Consider the following 20,426-nt stretch of genomic DNA (forward strand, 5'->3'; position numbering starts at 1 on the left):
TTTAAGTTTATGTAAATAAAATGTAATAATACGTATTAAGGATGATATAAGTAAGAAATCCTACGGGTAGTACTTTTTAAATTAAGATAATCAGGCAATACCATGTAAATAATAAGTAAATATTATGTATATGTATATGTATATGTATATGTATATGTATATGTATATGTATATGTTTATCAACACCATGAAACCGGAAAGGTGGAATTGTATTATAATTTTCTAACAATAAAAACTTTAAAAAAAAAAAATTCAAGGGAGAGACCGGATGTTATGGTCTCCCTCACCCCTGCTTCGGTGGTCATTCTCTCCCACTGGTCTGTGAAGAGGCCCAGTCGGCCACCAATGGGAACCCTGTCCCTGTCGTCAATGGGATCTGCAAAAGGAATGGTTGTTTCCCCCACGAAAGGGTCGCTTAGACTGGGATTATGACCTGTTTCTGTCAGTAAACCCAGACCCAGATTGGTAGAACTGTCCTGATTGGCCACCCTGACCCTAGGAAAATACCCTTTGGTACCTGTTGAATCCTGATTCCCCGTAGGGATGAAAATAAGGTCTCCGAAAGGGCATTGAGGACCAGGTGTCTCCCTGCCGTGACAGGGCAGGTAGCACCTTCCTCTTGTCTCTAGGTTCAGCCAACAAGGGATCTAAAGCCGCACCAAACAACTTAGATCCCTTAAAGGGAACAGAAGCCCGGCACCATCTCCGCTTGGTGTCTGCCTGCCAATTCCTGAGCCAGAGAAGCCGTCTGGCTGTGACCATGGATGTGATGGCCCATGCTCCGAACTTAGCGGAGGTCAGGCTAGCATCTGCTGTAAATTCTGCAGCCGCTACTACTTTATTGAAATCCTGATGTGGCCTAAGATCATTCACCAGCACCCTCTCCTGCATTTGTTTGAGCCACAGCAGACACACCCTGGTAAAAAGGGATGCCGCCATGGCAGCCTTGATTCCCCAGGCAGCCGCCTAGTGTGCCTTCCTGAGAGCTTGCTCTAATCTACGTTCAACGTCGCGGAAGATGATGCCAACGCCAACACCGGTTCATCCACCTCCGGAACTCGAAGGAGTTCCACAAGATCTAGCGTACTATTATAAAATTTCCTCTCATAGGAAATCATATTAGGGTATGCCCCCAGGGAGTCCCCCATGTCTAAAAAGAATTGGGCAGCCGGGATTGTCTCAGTCTTGGTGGCAGGCTCAGAAAAGAGCAGCTCAGCCAGATCCTGCTCTGCTCTTGAACCTGCCTGTTCTGAGGAGGCACCTTGCTTAGTGGAGGTCTTTGCCTTAAATAGCAAGGCTTTAAAGAGATGTGGTCTGAACAACCCCTTGAAGGTGGGTTGGTCTAGCCGCAGGCCTTCTTCATCTGATAATTCCTGTTCCCATTGGTCTTCCCCCATGGAGAGGGAGTCATCAGTGTCTAAAGGAGATGCTGAGGAGTCAGAGCTCTGCTCTGACCCTTGCTCTGCCGGTTCTGGGACTCTGTGGTCCCTGTCCAGTACAGCCACTTCAGCCCTCTGTATCGATTGCTTATTGAGATGCTTGCCGGCTTCGAAGCCGTTCTGCACCACCTCAGCAATCCACTGTTGGACCATCGCTGGCATTTCTGCCTCCTGGCTACCAACGTGCCAATCCGCTTGCGCAGCTACCGAAGTGGTAGGAGTTGACAAAGGCCTTGTTCCCATACTGGGTTCTCCACCCAGAGGGGGTGGTGACAAAGATCTAGATGGCTGGAAACTGGTTGAAGGCCCCGGTTCAGCCTGGGCAATATCACCAGTTTGAGAAGGCTCTTGAGGGCTAAAATATTTGCGCTTTTCAGGTTCTTTAAGGTTCTTTTCCACCTGCCTCTCTAAAATGTTTTGCAGGCGTTTCTCCGCCTTCCCTTGAGCCTTAGACGGACGTTTGAGAGCTAGGGCCTTGGCCTTGAGCTTTGCTGCCACCCCTTGTACTATGGTAACGGCATTTTGAGCTGCACCCCGAAACTCTCTGGGAGTGAGAAACCTCACCCAACTCGATCGGGTCACTAAGGGAAGGCTCTGATGCCATAGACAATATGGCTGACTGCAAGGATGCAGATCAATGCAGTCTATAAGGCCCAGGAGTAATCAACATCTACCACCCGTTCCGAGCACAGACCGGGATCAGTCTCCTTGACCACCTGCTCTGCAGGCCAAAACCAGCTGTGTTGAGCAATAATGTAGTTTTTCAAGCCTCAGCTGCCCGAAATGGCCGCACTAGGCTAATCACCTGTCAGTTATGACTCTAATAACAGGGCCATGTTGTCAATAAGGTGATCTTTCCAATCCTCTTCGCCTTGGAGGTCTGAAGCAGGCTCAGGCCCAAGGCCATTCACGCTGCTGTCTGAGGACCTCACTGTACTGGAGGACCGAAAACCGAGCCCTATGACAGCTCTCACCCCGCAGCAATCAAATGGCTGACAAAATGGCCGCCATGCTTGGCAGCCTCCCCAACGGCTCTGAAATTTGGCGCCAAAATAATCTGAGTGCCTCCGCCTTGCCCACGCTGTCCAATTCCATCCTCTCCCTCTACTTACAGTCTATCTGGGGGAGAGGTGGTTTTTGTCCTGAAAGCCGGGCAGCAGACAAACGTCTGTAACTGGCTGGTGCGCCTTCAATGGCGGCAGCCCTCTAAGAGCCGTGCCATAGCTGTCAAAGCGCCTCCAAAGTCCCTGCAAGCCAACAGGACTCCAAACAGCTGCAGCCACAAGGTAAAACGCTGCCCAACTGATAATGAGCCTGATCTACAATTTAAACTCCGAACGGCCACAATGCTTGTCAAATTACAAGAATCCAAATCCTCACTTTGAAAAGCAACCCAAAAACTGTCCGAACGAGCTCAGGACTGAGTTGAAACTGGGAGTGTCTGCAGAGGGGGCGTCTCTTCAGTTTGAACCCAGTCCATAGATCCAGAAGACAGAGTGGATCCCCATGCCTGGAGTCTCGAATTCCCCAGCAGGAAAATAGAATGGACTAAAGAAAGGATGCAAAAGGAGGGACAGAATGAAATGTGAATTGCATAAACTAAATTTTTTATTTATTTTAAATAATTAAACAGTATTGTTACATTGTCCTGCAACGAGTTGTCCCACGGTGAGTTGTCCACGGCGAGTTGGTTGTGGCAAGATATCCCATTTCCCAATCCCTGAATCCTTTTAATTTAAGAAATCAAAGCTAGCATTTACTAATGTTCTGGTTGAAGCTCTATGTATCACAGCACCAGGTCTATTCTTTAGGCATACCTTACCTAAATTCACTCTGAAGGAGGGTCTAAAATTACTAGTTGCATTTCTTCATTAACAGAAATTGAACTTTTACCACCTTTATAATGATTTAGCTTTCATTTTTCCCCCAAATGTTTCAGGACCAAATATTTTAGTTCAATGCTGAATATTCTGTTTACTAATGAGCAGAGGGGGATAGGATCCTACCACCTGCAGTTGGTAACTTTTTCTGGTATGCATCCATTCATTTTTCATGGATATTTACATGATACTATAAACACATCAGGTTATCTACCTTGAAGTGTAATTTAATGGCATACATACCAAAGTGCTCAAAACAGATGACTATACCATCCTAGTAGCAACATGTATATTTTCAATATTTTTATGATACTGAATAAAAAAATTATTTGCTATTATCAGAGTAGAAATATTATCATCAAAGTAAGAGTCTGTGGTTGGAACAGGTTTCCTATGGTGAGTTGTCTTCATATAATGTTACTGGACAAGGGATAAAGCCATGATGCAAGAATCGAGCAAATACAGTATGCATCATAGTTTTTGGTCTGGAGGTAAGGACTACTATTAGGAAAATCCAAACTATGTGCATAGTACATTAAGTAGCATAACATATAATTCTCTCCCTGTCTGCCATCTACATATTTCTAAGGGTGTGTTAAAGTGGCTATTTTTTGATCAATATTAAAATAGACCCAAGTACAGTGCAGATGTTTAAGAATAATTTGCAGGTTGTTGAGCAAGGGCTTCTAAAGAATGCCTGTATCATTTCCTGGTACTATTCAAATAGCTCATTTGCTAGACTTTTTTTTTTTTTTAAAGGGATTGTCTTACAGCCATTACACCCAAGTACGTATCGAAAGAAACCTGAACAATTGTAAAAAAAAAAAAAAAATCTAACCATATTTACAACATACAGTATAAGAAAATATGTACCATTCATAGATTCTAGCTGCATAAAATCATTTAAAAGGCCACTTGTAACACCACTTACATTACATGTAAATTTAATTGCACACATGCATACCCATTTACTTTAACTTTGGAATTTAAGGAACAGAAGAAAGCTAGAATTAGGTTCCTCTACATCACCACTTTAATACATTTTGCATTGTCCAGTAATAGTTTATTTCTATATTATTCTCTCAAAATATATTTAAATCAAAGAATAGTACTAACTCTTTCAATAAATGTTGTTCTTCTGTACATCCCAATATGCAGTTATACACAAGTAAAGACTTCATGACTGTACGTTATCTTTACAGAGCCTTTCATAATACATAAACGCTTTAAGCTATGTAACATTTAAGCCAAAATAAGTACCACAACTGAATAACTGAACATAAGAAATCTGGCTGTAACCCTGTCCTAGACTGTTTCACTGGAATTAATCCCTCTTTGCTAGAAAGAAATTATTATATCCCATTGGAAAATCAGGGTATGCTTAAGCAATCATAGGACCATCCTGAGACTATCAAATAGTATTGAGTACATTCTGACACTTGTTTATTTCAACCCACCCTGTATGATCTCAATATAACATTTGTGATCAGCATACCTTCTATTTTTAAAAACCATTTCTTTCTGGCAATTTCAGGATGTTATTGTCTTACAGACTGATCAAGTAACTCATAAAATCTTTTCTAACATTAAAATATTTCATACAAGCAAGAACCGAATTTCTTTTCTCCTGGGAGACGTGTTCCCATATACATTCAAACAAAATTTTAGAATCTAAAGCTACAGCAGCACTTGTTTCAAGTTAGGGTGCATGTGGTTGCAATAAAAGTATATAAAATAATAGAAATCTCACTCTCTCTTAAAACCCAAAGGATCTTATTATACAAATAGCATTTGTGCTGACCCATTACATAGTGGTTCAGTTCACTGGGCTTTCCAATCGACAAACTCCTCCTTCAATTGCTACCGACTGTCCTGCCACAGCGCCATGTGGAAGCCTTGAAATGTGAGTCTGTAAAGAAATATGTGAGAATTTGAGAGCTTCAGAAGTAAAGGTGGACCAAAAAACAAACAAACACTGATTAACAAGAATCAAAGAATAAGCCTACATTCTTAAATATGCTACAAATAATTTTTACTATTCCACTCAAAGTGTCTGAGATGAGGCTGCCTTACAATTCTAGATGCACCTGAAGGGCAATTGATTATTTGGAGGAATAGGGGACTGGGTCAACTTATGAGTAACTTCTACTGATAAATGAACTGGCAAGACCATCTCTGCCTGTTGTAGTAAACACAAACCAGCTTCTGATATCATAGTGATGGAATGCCTAAAAGGAGATACATAGGAGAAACCCTGATAGTTAAGGGAGAACACGGTCATTGTGGAACTGCCTCTGGAGTCCAAGGGATGGGGGAAGCATGAGATAAAGAGTCAAGCATAACCCCACCTTAATTACACTAGATATAAGTTGTGCAGAATTGTTCTGCTATATTTCCCTACTAGCAAAAAAAGACCTGTCTAGAAATCCAAATGGTATTAGTTTTCTGAGTTTGACAATCCTTCGGGTTGACAATTCTTCTGAATTGTGTTCCTTTAAGAATTTTCCAATGGTTTCAGTCCCAATATCAGAAGAAGTGTCAAGAAATTGACGCTGGGTGACTTATTTTTTAGCAACTAGGTCACTGGTTTACAAAGTCCTATAAAATTCCAACTTGACTCTCCAAGTTTTGAAGTCGGTGCCATCTGATTCCCGAGAAATATTGAATACTTTTTAACATTGCCTAAATTCAGTGGTGGATTAGATGAAGGAAAATAAAATGAAATTTAATCCAAACAGAATGAAGATTCCTTTGGTCAATAGGAAACTAGGTTAAGGGATTGGAGTTCAGCTTGTTCTGGATAGGTTGGCATTTTCCCCGGCAAAAAGAGGACCGCAGCCAAGGATGCAATTTGATCCTCAGCCCTAACTTGATAGATAGTGAAGGAATTATGACAAGGAACATAATTGCATCTGGCATACAAACTATAACTATTCCTGAGCTGGTCTGATTGCATAGCAGTTACCCATGACCAAGCTGCTTTCTGTCTTGAGTGCTACAATGCATTTTTTATCGGCTATTCCTGAAAAGTATTCAGAACTTGGAATTGATGAAAAATATAGGAACGAGGCTGTGAGATTGCAGGGTGACCAAAATAGCTGCACCAAAATATCAGCACTGCTTGTGAGATGCTTTCAAGTGCAATTTAAAATGTTAAACTTTACAGCCCTAAATGATTCCCTGATTCATCACCTATAGAATATAGAGGGAATGGCCATGAGGGACAGAAGGAAGAGCCATTACCTAGGCCTTATGGTCAGATAAAAGCAGCCTGAGTCTTGTGCAAGAATGTCATATGATTAAACATTTTGGACAGGTCTCTTCCTAGTTCGCATGAAGATGAAGAAAGAAGGGATGGAAGCACATTCAGATTTAAGATTATTTTGTTACTATAACTTTACAATGTAAGTTGTATTAGCCTACATAGCAATGGTTTTCTAGTTTGATCTACCTTGAAGGGATGACATAACTTTTCATGTTACAAATATGTCTAGACATTAAAATCTCTAGAGTCCTTCTACCCTAGAGAGCAGAAGTTGCTCCTGCTATCAGAGGTCATGTACTATGTATAAAAAACAGGTTCCCTTCCATCCCCTTGGTTGCAGGCTATGGAATGCATTCTCCCTAGAACCAACTTTCTCTGCTTCCTAAAACTCTGTAAAAAAATTTCACCAGATCTCTTTAGAGGTTAATGCTTTCATTGTCTGCATTTTTCTCATTTCATTACATTTGCTTATTGTGCTTTTTGTAAATTTGTGTGCATTTATAAATTGCAATCCTTTTAAGGGTTCGTTTTAAACATAAAGTTAGCAAATAAATAAGAAATATACATGATTTGAAATCAGAAGGATAAATTTAAGGTTCTAAACAATAATTCCTATTCATTAATACTGAATCTTAAGATTTTAGATTTGAACAATGATTCTTAAATCAACTATGTAATAGTATAGCTGATTGGGAAAAAGCTGAATAGACACACAATACAATTTGTTGCAAGCAATATTAAAAAGCAATAGTGTTATAGAATTATAAATGCAAGTATGAATTGGATGGAATTTTATACAAATTTTTTACTTTAAATGTCTATTTTTTTAAGCTAAAACAATATGGTTAAAAGAATGCAAGCTTTATCAAAGTAAGCACTGGACAAAAAAGTTACACAATACAGTGCAACTTGACAGTTCTGGTGCCATATGGTAGAAATGTAAACCATGTATTCTGCACATTTAAAAAATATGTTTACTACTTCATGACAGACAAGTGTTTTGACTGACTTTAGCAGAAGTACAACACATATCTATGTACACCAGTGCCAATGCGTTGCTGAGAGATGAGGCACCATGTTACCTGCAAACTGGCACAAAAATAAAGACTTTTGGTGGTTAGCTTTTTAATTGTAGTGTAGTCGCAATGGGATATTACCTATAAACATCAGCAAATGAAAGTACTTTAGAACAGGGGTCTCCAACCTTGGCAACTTTAAGACTTGTGGCCTTCAACTCTCAGAATTCCTCAACCAGCAAAGCAACTCTGGGAGTTGAAGTCCACAAGTCTTAAAGTTGCCAAGGTTGGAGACCCCTGCTTTAGAACATCTTGCACTTGGCATTCAAAGAACACTGAGGAAAATATTTCAGATACTTTGATAACACAAATGCCCTTCAATAATAAACTACCAATAATAAAACTGTTAATATTAGAGTGTACTCTTAAAGCCAATTTCAGGTATAAAACCTCCAGAATTAATGATCTGTGCATTGTTGTCATTGAAACATTTCCTTTTTCACAAAGTTCTAGAGTAGGAAGAGACTTTCCAAATCATTTGTGCCAGCACCCTGCTCACTATATGATCCACCAGAGCACATTTGACAGATCACCATCCAGGCTCCATCTGAGGCACATCATGTGGAATCCTGCTACAATAGCTGACAGTTTATGTGATCAGGACATTTCTCCTGATATCTAATCAGAACCTCCTCCTTTGCATATTTAGCTTTTTCTAATCCTGCTCTCTGAGGCAAAAGAGAAATCAATCCATTCCTGTGTAATAGTTCTTCTGATATTTGAAGACTGCTACTGTATTTCAGTTACCCTTTCTCTTGGCTAACTATAACCAAATCCTTTAACCTTCCTCATAGGGCTTTGTTTCCAAACTCTTTGACGATTCTAATCAGCCAACAGTTGTTGATTAAACATTACTGGAACCCTAGGTCATAGGGCCCTTAGTGGAGATGGACATTTTGTCCACCTCTAGCTTTGGCGCTTACATTCTAGTTCTTCTTTCCATGGACATGCCCATGTTCTCACATATTTGGGTGATTATTCAATCTTCAGTTCTTTGTAGGGATACACAGCTCTCCACTGCAAACAGTGGCATACAAAGTTGTTCTTCATTTGAACTTTTTCAACAGTCTAATATTAAAATTGTTTTGAAGAATGGAAAAATATATACATTTTACAACATAAAACTAGCAAAAACTAGGGACAGATTCAGGATTCGTGGCATTAACTCAAAGAATAACGAGTATGTTTAAATTGGTAATTACATTTAGAAAACCCACCAGTTTTAGTAACTAAGCACTCAAAAAATAGACTCTAAATTGATTAGTTTAGAACTTGGAATTCTAGACGGTACAAATTTTGGAAAGCCAAATATAAAAATCCAAGGGGAATATGATGCTCTTAACATGGATTTTAGAAATTTATCTCATCTTTGACTAAACAAGAGGTTTACAGTTGAAGTACAAAGTATAAGTTATAAACAATACACATTTAGAAATAACCACCATTAGAATTAGTAAAGTCAAACTCAAAGAAAATATTAAAGCAGAGATAAAACTGAGTTAGCTCCATTAGGATGAGCAATTCTCTTTCTGGCAACCATGTACAGCATTTGAGAAACAAAAGAGTGTGTACCCCACAATAATAAGTACTTCCATTCCTACCACCCATACATAAACCCACAATTAAATTATACCACAAATTCTTCCCTCAAGTGCTCACTTAAGTCTCTCTATAATCTCCAAGAAGATCTGAATACAGATTTTTCTACATTACTTTTTCAATATGGTTTCAAAGAAACACACTGCTAATTTTAGGAGGCATCACATTGAAAGACAGAAATGGTACAAATGAGTTAAACTGAACTGTGGCCCAAAATAACATTTCTATAAGCAAATGAATTCTTTCCTTCCAACCAGCCATTTCCCATCTTCCTCCTCAAAAGTGTATTTTAAGACTGCCTAAATATGGTTGATGGAAAAGATACAATAGTTACACTTACAAACTCTGTGAGTTATTATTTTAAGCGAAACCATGATTGTGAACCGTTTATAAATTAAGCAACTCTTGATATTGTCTTCTCTTACACTTTCCTGGAAAACAATTATTGTCAATGGATAAACAGCCAACTATGGTGGTTAGTCAAAGATAAAGAAAGCAGGTACTTGAAAATAAAGTGACAGTATACTAAGCATTCAAGAAAAAGAAAAATCAATAAACATGTGAAGTGCAGTTTGTTAATTGACACATACAAAAATTACTAGATTTTTCTCCTAAAATTCCCCAGTCAGATCCAGAGTGAAATATACATTCTTGTAAAATATATAAAAGAAAAAACAGTTTAGTTAATAACTCCAAAGACATATTGGTACAATATCTAAATATCACTTTAAAAATAAAAATTCCATCTGTTAAATTTTCAGAACTCCAACAAGTACTTGTCTAAGAAACTTGATAGGTGTTAAAAAGTACAACAGATATACCACAGATATGGATGGTAGAATCAAATAGGTATCTATTTAAATAGGAAAGTTTATTCAAACATAAATTGCACATACTAAATACGGAACAGTGAGAAATACAGGTTTGTCATCTGTTTCACAGTTATGTGTTAGTTGCAATTCTAAAAACAATGATTGAGCATTATTTGGGCAGTCGGCCTAACGCTTCTGTTTTATCTTGATGTACTTCACTTTGTGTTTTTGTTCAGGGTTTTTTAAATAGTACAGTGTAAGTTGAACCTTCCTTGTTATTACTAAGTTTTCACACCTTCCAAGATCACAGAATTCTACCTTTTCCAAGAGCATCTTATTTGTTGATCTTCGTAGGGACCAAGCATAGCATTTGTGGTTCAAGAAAACATTTGCAACCATAGGTTCAAAGAAAGAAAAGAGAGAGAGGGATTAACACTGCTGAGGGAAGGTCACAAACATAATTTAAAAGTGAACCAAGAAGAGCAGCTGCATCTTTCAGCCCAATCAACTTGGCCAGCTGGAGAATTTGCCAGCAGTATGAAAACAATGCACACCAGATGTCCAATGAAAGATGTACAAGTAAGAAAATAAAAGATCTCTGGGCATAACCCTGAGCTATTAGTCTTTTTAGCATCTAGGTCACAGTGGGCATCATCAAAACAGATACAAGTATAACACAAACCTTAGAGAGATTACATTACTTCTAATATTTAATTTAGTTCTGTGCCAGTAAAATATTAATGCTTTTCTCTCATAGCATATAAAATCTCTAAGATGCTCTGAAATTAATGGGTTTTTTTAAAAATATAGATGTTATACCATTAAATACTGAAAGAAATCATAATGGGGGAAAATGTGAAATGCAAACTTTGTTTTCTGAGAAACAAAGAGTATGAGAAATTATTTAAAAAACCCCAGCTAAGAATATCAAAAGTGGCAGGTGCCTGCATGAGAAGCTCTACACAGGTAGTCCTTGATTTACAACAGTTTGTTTAGTGACCATTTAAAATTACAACAGCACTGGGGAAAGTGACTTATGACCGTTTTTCACTTACGACCATTGCAGCATCCCCATGATCATGTGATCAAAATTCAGACACTTGACAACTGACTCGCATTTATGACATCTGCAATATCCAGGGTCATGTGATCACCTTTTGCGACCTTCTGACAAGCAAAGTCAATGGGGAAGCCAGATTCATCTTAACAACCACAGTAATTCACTTAACAACTGTGGCAAGAAAGATTGTAACATGGGGAAAAACTCACTTAACAATTATCTTGCTTACCAAGAAAAAATTTCAACTCAATTACGGTCATAAGTTGAGGACTACCTGTATTGTAATGTAATAGTACAAACAAACAAGACAATTTCAAATGACCAAACTGAACAATTGGAAACTGAAATGATTCTAGTTTGCAGCTTTAGTAATTTAAATAACAGCTTGCAAATACAAAATTGTGCTTTAGGCATGCCCACAATCTGATGATGCTGAACTGCATCTTCAGCATCCACAGTATTAGTTATGCTGGGAGTTGTGGTTGGCAACATCTGGAAGCCACATATCGTGCACCCATGCTGTAAGGAACCTGGCCACAATGGCCTAATTAATGGGCCATTCAGTGGACAAGTTTATTTTTCTTAGCCATTCTGAAAGCAAGTCTACTTTTTTTCTCCACCAATCCACTCTTTCGTCCAGCTCATTAAAACTTTGTGACCTCAATTTCACCTCAGTTATGCATCTAACTTTTGATAGCATTTCCTCCCTCTCATGCAAAGCACAGTTTGTGGTCAAAAGTTCTGGAGCAGTTTGAACTTGAGCAAGTAGTAACGGCAAAAAAAAAAAAAATTCTGCAGAATCCTTTTAGTGTAACCTTTTTAGCTATTCATTTTCCATTTGTTTATTCTAGCTATTTCAATTACGCTATCGAAAACAGGCCAGTTCAAACATCATGGTTTGGCAACTTGGAGCATTCTGTGGGCACAACCATGAAAGAGAAGAGAAACAGCATGAGCCACTTGGCATCTCACAGACATCAACCATAGTTTGGCCATGCTACCTGAGTTGCACAAGAGTTTCTGTGGCCATGGGAAGCCACATGACAAATTAAACAATGGAATTAACTTTTCTTCAGCTACTTTATTTTTACTTCGGTATAGGAATAACTTAAAACCAGCCTGCTGAATAAAATAAGGAATTCATTTTTAAGCGGCAACTAGTTTTCACAAGTTACTCTTTGTGGCTTACCTTAGCTTTGCCATCCTGTGCTGACATATATCCCACACACATGCTTTCTGTTGTATGACTCCACAGGAACTCTACTATGAGGAGGAAAAAAAAGTGTTTATTTACTAACTGAAGTATCCTGTCTATTTTCCCAACAAAGTGCTGAAAAACAAGAAGCAAGAGCCTCTTCTTCTTTGAAATAAAACTGGATGGTTATTTGAAAGGTGTTTGAAAGGCATCAAATTTATTAGAGAGAGAAATATGTAAATAAGTAAATGTTGTGGTCCGCAAGCAGCCTGGCAGTGGAGTCAGACAGTGAGGAGGCTGGGGAGGAACATGGGCCAGTCCTGGAGTCTGGGGAAGGCTCAGACGAGGGCTCTGCATCAGAGGCAGAGATGGGGCCAGGGCCATCTGGGAGTTATACGCAGACTCCGGAGCCTCCAGAGTCGGATATCAAAGAGCAGAGGAACAGGTTCCTAGTTCCTAGTGCACACATGCACAGAGCTACCAGAAAGAAAGAACAGTTAAAACTAAAGGGACAACTCGGGAGTAAGGCCTGGAGATGATTGGCCCCTCCCATAAGGCTTAAAAGAGGAGCAAAGGCACATGGGCTCTTTGCAGGAAAGGAATGTTGTTAATTCTGTTCCCAGTCAGCATCTCCGTTTGATTCTGGACTCCGTGAGGCTTTGCCAAGTAGGTCTTTGGCAGAGTGTCAAGGGAGATAAAGGTTGGTGATTATCCCGAAGGACTTTTTGCAACTAATTGGGACTCAGCTGTGAATGAACGTAATTCACAGCTGTTGCAATAAAGGAGGTTTTTGGGACTACTCATGTGTTTTAATGACTCAGGAAGCCTAGGTCACAACAGTAAACTGGCCTAAAGAAAACCTCCTTGAGTTCCATGTTCCAGTGCTTGAATGCTAGAAACACCAACGCTATTTTTGCTTCTTTGTGCCATCCAAGGCAATTTTAGACAATGAGGAAATGTTTCTGCTGTCTGCATTAGCATTGGGGGGGGGGAGGAGTCCTTATTTGCTGGAAGGAAAAGATCTCATGGCTCCTTTTATTAATGAGAAGTTGCTCAAAATCATCATGTTGCCCCTCCTTCTATTTTTGCCCTATAAAAAAAAGAGGGAATGATTTTTATCCTAGAAAAGTGACTCACAATTACGGTCTGCCCCAGACAATTTCATAATTGTAGGTGCACCTCCTCCTTTATACCTATTTCAGAAACCTAGATGTAATTAAAATGTAGTAAAATTTCTTCAGAAAAGATTGGTAAGTATTTAAATTCTGCACTGTTTTTTATTTTGGTTTTCCAAGTCATAGAGGTATAATCTAGTTATTACGTTTAATGACAACTGGATAACTTATTCGAAGCTCACTTCTCGTACTTACCTAATAGGGATTGTTTATCCTGTGAAGAGTTGGGCTCTGCAGAACACCTACAAGAGCGGAGAACTATCACTCCTCCCAGAACACCATCCTCATTGGCTAAAAAAGGTGAACCTATGGAGAAATGGGAGGCAAGGAAAGAATCACAGAAAATGTATCTTTTTTCTTTTAATGGATACTGGCTGTCTCCTATAAATGCATAAAATGTAAGAAATATAACCACCTGCTTTACTCACCTGCAATGGATCAGACTGAAAGATTCCCTTCCACTCACTGAATATTTTTTTTTATATCAGATAATTGCAAAAATGAAATTATTGCTAACTAACCATACATTTTTGTTATGCAGTAGTTCTAAGACAGGCAAGATATTTCAATATGGCATAAAATTCATCTTGTCATAACGTTATGATAAAAATATCATAATAATATTTTGTCTTTTGTTTTCCTCCATGTGTTTAATTTGCCTATTTCAAAGGTATGAATCAAATACTATCACGATACTATCAGTATAATTTGATAGTATCAAAAAAAGCGAGCTTCTCCTGTCAAGATGTACTAAAGGATGATGGATCACACAAACATTTAAAGTGAAGAATTTCAACTACAGTAGAAACCCTGGTCATGACCATAATTCGTTCCATAACTTTGGCCGCAAACCGATTTGGTTGTGACCTGAACCTAATTTGGCCCTTACAAAAAAAAAAATGGCACAGAAGGGGAAATCGGCTGTGAAAAAAAAAATTGTGAAGTTTTTTGTTGGAACGTGATTCAGTTGTGGTCATAAGCATTCGTGACCAGAGGTTCTACTGTACTTTCAAACATTATGGTCTTCAGGGCAAGACAATAGCAACTATACCCACAAAAAGGACAATTCATCTGAAATTAAACAATATGCCATAATATATTGGGCCTATAATGCGAACTTTAAAGAAAGCTGCCCAAAGCCACTGCTATTTGTAATACCCTGCCCATTTTGCTGAGAAATTCCTTTGAAACACTGAAAAAATGAGCAAAACACAACTGCTTCACAAATGTTCTTTTCAAATTTGAAACATACTTTTAAAAGGTGCTACACCAGAAGTTGTAATTAATTTTAAATTAGCCAACTAAAACTTACGCATACCACTTTTTATTTTTGGTTCAGTTTCAAATTAATGTCATATATTTTAAAACGTGGAAAGAATTTTATGGTTATCCCACAAAATTAAATGCAAATGTAACAAGTCAGTTAAGGGCAGAGAGTCTTTGATCGCACATTCGTTAAATATTCATTGCCTGCATATCAAGCAACAGTAGTGGAACACTATATATATATATATTCCTACGTAGGGAAAACCTGGCTAGAAGAAAAACACACATAAACCCTACGAAGAAGTAAGAAAATTGATACTGTACCTTTACAGGGAGGATACATAAGATATGGGTGTGGCCTACTGATGACAGCTAACGAGCTAGAAATGGATCTATTTAGGTCTCCCACCTAGCAGTTAGAGCTTGCTAGGTGTTAGAAAGGAAAAAAGCCCAGAACCGAGTAGATGTGATTCTACTGAGCTGGAGCTACAAAAAAACCTTGGCTACGTAGGGAAAACCTGGCTAGAAGAAAAACACACATAAACCCTACGAAGAAGTAAGAAAATTGATACTGTACCTTTACAGGGAGGATACATAAGATATGGGTGTGGCCTACTGATGACAGCTAACGAGCTAGAAATGGATCTATTTAGGTCTCCCACCTAGCAGTTAGAGCTTGCTAGGTGTTAGAAAGGAAAAAAGCCCAGAACCGAGTAGATGTGATTCTACTGAGCTGGAGCTACAAAAAAACCTTGGCTACGTAGGGAAAACCTGGCTAGAAGAAAAACACACATTAACCCTACGAAGAAGTAAGAAAATTGATACTGTACCTTTACAGGGAGGATACATAAGATATGGGTGTGGCCTACTGATGACAGCTAACGAGCTAGAAATGGATCTATTTAGGTCTCCCACCTAGCAGTTAGAGCTTGCTAGGTGTTAGAAAGGAAAAAAGCCCAGAACCGAGTAGATGTGATTCTACTGAGCTGGAGCTACAAAAAAACCTTGGCTACGTAGGGAAAACCTGGCTAGAAGAACATATACATATACATATACATATACATATACATATACATATACATATACATATACATATATATATATATATATATATATATATATATATATATATATATATATATAGGTCTTTGGTTATTCGGGTCTTCTCCCACGTAAAATTGGAAGTGTCTTGGTGACGTTTCGACGAAGTCTCATTCGTCATCTTCAGGCTGGTGTTCTCGGCTTCATGCTTCCAGGAGCAATGTGAGATCGCAGCTGTCTCTTCCTTTTAACTGCTAGTGGGGGTGTGAGCTGATTGGGTGGGAACTTGGCTGTGTTCTGATTGGGTGGAGGTGTGTTCTGATTGGTTAGGGGCTTGGCTGTGCTCTGATTGGATGGGGGGTTGGTTGTGCTCTGATTGGCTGGGGGTGTGTTCTGTTTGGGTGGGGGCTTGGTTGTGCTCAGCTTAGTCTGAGTTGCAGGGGGATTTGAGCTGGTGAGCTGCGTTGTTGTTGTTTGGCTTCGTGTTTGTGGCCGTGCGAGCTCTTCATGGTGGGTGTCAGTCTGCTTCATGTATGGATTGGAGGGGTTTAAAGTGGCTAATGATGCAGCTGCGGTCTGGCTTCTGGTCCTTGGTCGTGGCTCATTATCAGTGTGGGTTTGATCCCATGGGATCACCCCTCTCACCTGTCATTGCTAACCTCTATATGGAATACTTTGAAACCCAAGCTCTAGAAAAATCTGATCACAAACCCAAACTCTGGCTCAGATATGTAGATGACACCTTCATAATCTGGTCACATGGGAAAGAAAAGGACCAGAAGCCAGACCGCAGCTGCATCATTAGCCACTTTAAACCCCTCCAATCCATACATGAAGCAGACTGACACCCACCATGAAGAGCTCGCACGGCCACAAACACGAAGCCAAACAACAACAACGCAGCTCACCAGCTCAAATCCCCCTGCAACTCAGACTAAGCTGAGCACAACCAAGCCCCCACCCAAACAGAACACACCCCCAGCCAATCAGAGCACAACCAACCCCCCATCCAATCAGAGCACAGCCAAGCCCCTAACCAATCAGAACACACCTCCACCCAATCAGAACACAGCCAAGTTCCCACCCAATCAGCTCACACCCCCACTAGCAGTTAAAAGGAAGAGACAGCTGCGATCTCACATTGCTCCTGGAAGCACGAAGCCGAGAACACCAGCCTGAAGATGACGAATGAGACTTCGTCGAAACGTCGCCAAGACACTTCCAATTTTACGTGGGAGAAGACCCGAATAACCAAAGACCTACATACAAACACCCGCGAAAACCTGAGAAAACATATATATATATATATATATATATGTAGGTCTTTGGTTATTCGGGTCTTCTCCCACGTAAAATTGGAAGTGTCTCGGCGACGTTTCGACGAAGTCTCATTCGTCATCTTCAGGCTGGTGTTCTCGGCTTCGTGCTTCCAGGAGCAATGTGAGATCGCAGCTGTCTCTTCCTTTTAACTGCTAGTGGAGGTGTGAGCTGATTGGGTGGGAACTTGGCTGTGTTCTGATTGGGTGGAGGTGTGTTCTGATTGGTTAGGGGCTTGGCTGTGCTCTGATTGGCTGGGGTTGTGTTCTGTTTGGGTGGGGGCTTGGTTGTGCTCAGCTTAGTCTGAGTTGCAGGGGGATTTGAGCTGGTGAGCTGCGTTGTTGTTGTTTGGCTTCGTGTTTGTGGCCGTGCGAGCTCTTCATGGTGGGTGTCAGTCTGCTTCATGTATGGATTGGAGGGGTTTAAAGTGGCTAATGATGCAGCTGCGGTCTGGCTTCTGGTCCTTGGTCGTGGCTCATTATCAGTGTGGGTTTGAGTCTGCTTTCTGCGTGGATGTGTGGTGGTGACATCAGGTGTGGCACTCGTGAGTGTGTGTCTGGTGTCATTCGTCGTGTTAGGGACTCGTTTGTCAATAAGGGCGGGTTTCCAAATGGCTGGTAGGCGGGAGGTATCGTCTCGTTTGTTCATGCTGTGTGGGCGTTTTTCTATCTCAATGGCTTCTCTGATTATTCTGTTGTTAAAGTGTTCAGTTTTGGCAATAGTTCTGGTCTTTTTAAAGTCAATATCATGTCCTGTGGCTTTAAGGTGTTGGACCAGGGAAGAAGTTGGTTCCTCTTTTCTGACTGAGTTCTTGTGTTCTTCTATGCGTGCACTTATTCGTCTGTTGGTTTGTCCGATGTATGTGGTGGGGCAGGCGGTGCATGGGATTTCATATACTCCTTGATTTTCTAACTCAATCATATATATATATATATATATTCCACTGATTTTAAAGACTATATATATTCCACTGATTCAAGGTGTTGGTGACCACCTTTAGAGCGCTCCATGGCTTAGGGCCGGGATATTTACGGGACCGCCTTCTGCCACCGAGAGCCTCCCACAGAGAGGGGCTCCTCTGGGTGCCATTGGCCAAACAATGACGACTGGCGGCCCCCAGGGAGAGAGCTTTCTCTGTGGGAGCACCTGCCCTCTGGAACGAGCTCCCCCCCAGAGATACGGACGATTCCAGACTTACGTACTTTCCGTCGGGCCCGCAAAACCTTTTTATTTCATCAAGTCGGGCTGGCCTAATCTCTCCAATTGTGTATTTTAATTTGGATTTTTAATGGGGGATTTTAACTGCCGGGCCAAATTGTTTAATTCATTTTTAAATTGTTTTTATATTTTGTATTTGATGTTTTTTACTTCTGGCTGTTCACCGCCCTGAGTCCTTTGGGAGAAGGGCAGTATATAAATTTAAATATTAAATTAAATTAAATTAAATTTCAGCTGCATCAACTAATTTTACCTGCAGTGATTAGATTGAAATATATCCTTTCACTCACAGAACGCTTTCTTTTACATCAGATTATTGCTAACTAACCATACATTTTTGTCATGTTGTACTCATAGTTTTAAGATAGGCAATATATTTCAATATAGTCTAGAATTCATCTGTTGAAATTATATTTTTTTCCTTGTGTTTGTTTTTCTCCTTATGTTTAACTTGCTTTAATCACTGTAATGTAAGTACTTTTTTTTAATACTGCAATATCAGTGATGTATTTTTTTTCTTTGCTACACAAACAAAACAGTCTGTTATATGTTATTTACTTATAGCAATAGTAGAAGGATGTGCTAAACATTTGACTTTCATCTCGTGCTGCTGAGCAAGAAAATATTTCATCATTTTACAACCGTAAAATGTGCATTAAGAGACAGGGAAAAGAGGCTACCAGAAGGCCATGGCGGAACATGAGAGAATGAAGACCAAAATAACAATGATGTTCTATGGAGCTTAGTGAAACCCAGCAGCAATTCAAAAGTATTTTGTTAAGTTCGTTTTTCAAATATACTCAGTTTCTAGTAAAAGCAGAATTTAAACATTTCAAAAGTTGTAAGATAATTATTTCATCTACATTTGCAAAAAGTCCCATAGGTTTTAGAACAACTAGATTTCCGTAAAGGCCTACTAGGCAATCTCTACTATCTGTACTTAACTAGCTTATGAACTGAGTACAGTAAGCTGTAACTATTACCCAATAATATTTTCTTTCTGCTCCTCTGCAGAAATACATATACAGGTAGTCTTCAATTTACAAAGGTAATTGGGACTGGAATTTCCATTGCTAAACTACGGGTTGAAAAGTACAATGTCACATGATTGCATTGCTTAGTAACAGAAATCTCAACAATCCCCATTGTCGTCATTAACCAATTCCCATTGGTCATTAGGCAAGGTCCCATCCCAATCCAAGTCATTCCTGGCTTGGTCCCCCCCTAGCCTTGAGCCTCAAAATGTAACAGGCTACATTTTTGTACATTTTGAACTCCCACTTGCCTATCTCTTCCGCGCCATCTGTGCTCTTTTGGCCATCCTGTGATCAGCAGGCCATAGTGATGATGGCAGCGTCAATGATGCTGAAGTGGGGGCTTGAGGCCTTTAGCAGTCTCAGCCAGCTGTCGCTGCCATCCCCCAGACCTCTACTCGATGGACGGGGTGCCAAGAACCTGAATTTTTTTTTTTTTTTTTTATTGAAAAAGTTTTAAAAACAAACATATTTTCCCCACAACCCCCCCCCAACCCCCCTCCCCCTCCCCGACTTCCCAGAGCAGAACACAAGGTATTTCTATTGATCTTTAACAATAATCTAAATTGCATAACCAATCATTAAACTAACATCCCTATAAAAAAAATTCTTAACCCCCCATATATAAAATCCTATTTCTTAAACATAATACTTCTAATGTCACTTATATAACGCTTATACAAATAAAAGAAATCATTCATAAGCTATTTGATATTTTTTGGTCTGATACTTATTTTGTATATAATCTATCCATCTTCTCCAGTCCTGTATGTACCTTTCTTGTGTGTGATCCTTCAGATATGCTGAAATTTTAGCCATTTCAGCTAAATTAGTTACTTTCAATATCCAGACATCAATAGTAGGCAAAAAGTCCTTCTTCCAGTATTGTGCTACCAACAATCTTGCTGCTGATATCAAGTTCAAAATCAATTTAGTCTCTGCAACTGTACAGTCCGTAGTTATACCCAGTAAAAACAACTGTGGAGTAAATTTCAGTCTCTTTTTGAGAATATTCTGCATCACCCACCAAATCTTTATCCAAAATGCTT

General features: G+C 39.6%; 1 protein-coding gene across 2 annotated transcripts in view; it reads right to left on the bottom strand.

The window, feature by feature from the left end:
- Positions 1-4,291: 4,291 nt before the first annotated feature.
- Positions 4,292-20,426, bottom strand: part of TASP1 (taspase 1) — a 70,127-nt gene continuing 53,992 nt past the window's right edge. For both annotated transcript variants that reach the window (XM_070956464.1, XM_070956472.1), the window contains 3 exons: positions 13,697-13,807; positions 12,321-12,394; positions 4,292-5,228 (listed from right to left, as the gene is read on the bottom strand). In XM_070956464.1, the coding sequence (XP_070812565.1) occupies positions 5,136-5,228; positions 12,321-12,394; positions 13,697-13,807 (278 nt within the window). In that variant the 3' untranslated portion in view covers positions 4,292-5,135. The remainder of the gene's footprint in view (positions 5,229-12,320; positions 12,395-13,696; positions 13,808-20,426) is intronic.

This window comes from Pituophis catenifer, unplaced genomic scaffold (assembly GCF_029215685.1).
Source record: "Pituophis catenifer annectens isolate HBS135680 unplaced genomic scaffold, rPitCat1.0.hap2 SCAF_1, whole genome shotgun sequence".
Classification (NCBI taxonomy): domain Eukaryota; kingdom Metazoa; phylum Chordata; class Lepidosauria; order Squamata; family Colubridae; genus Pituophis; species Pituophis catenifer.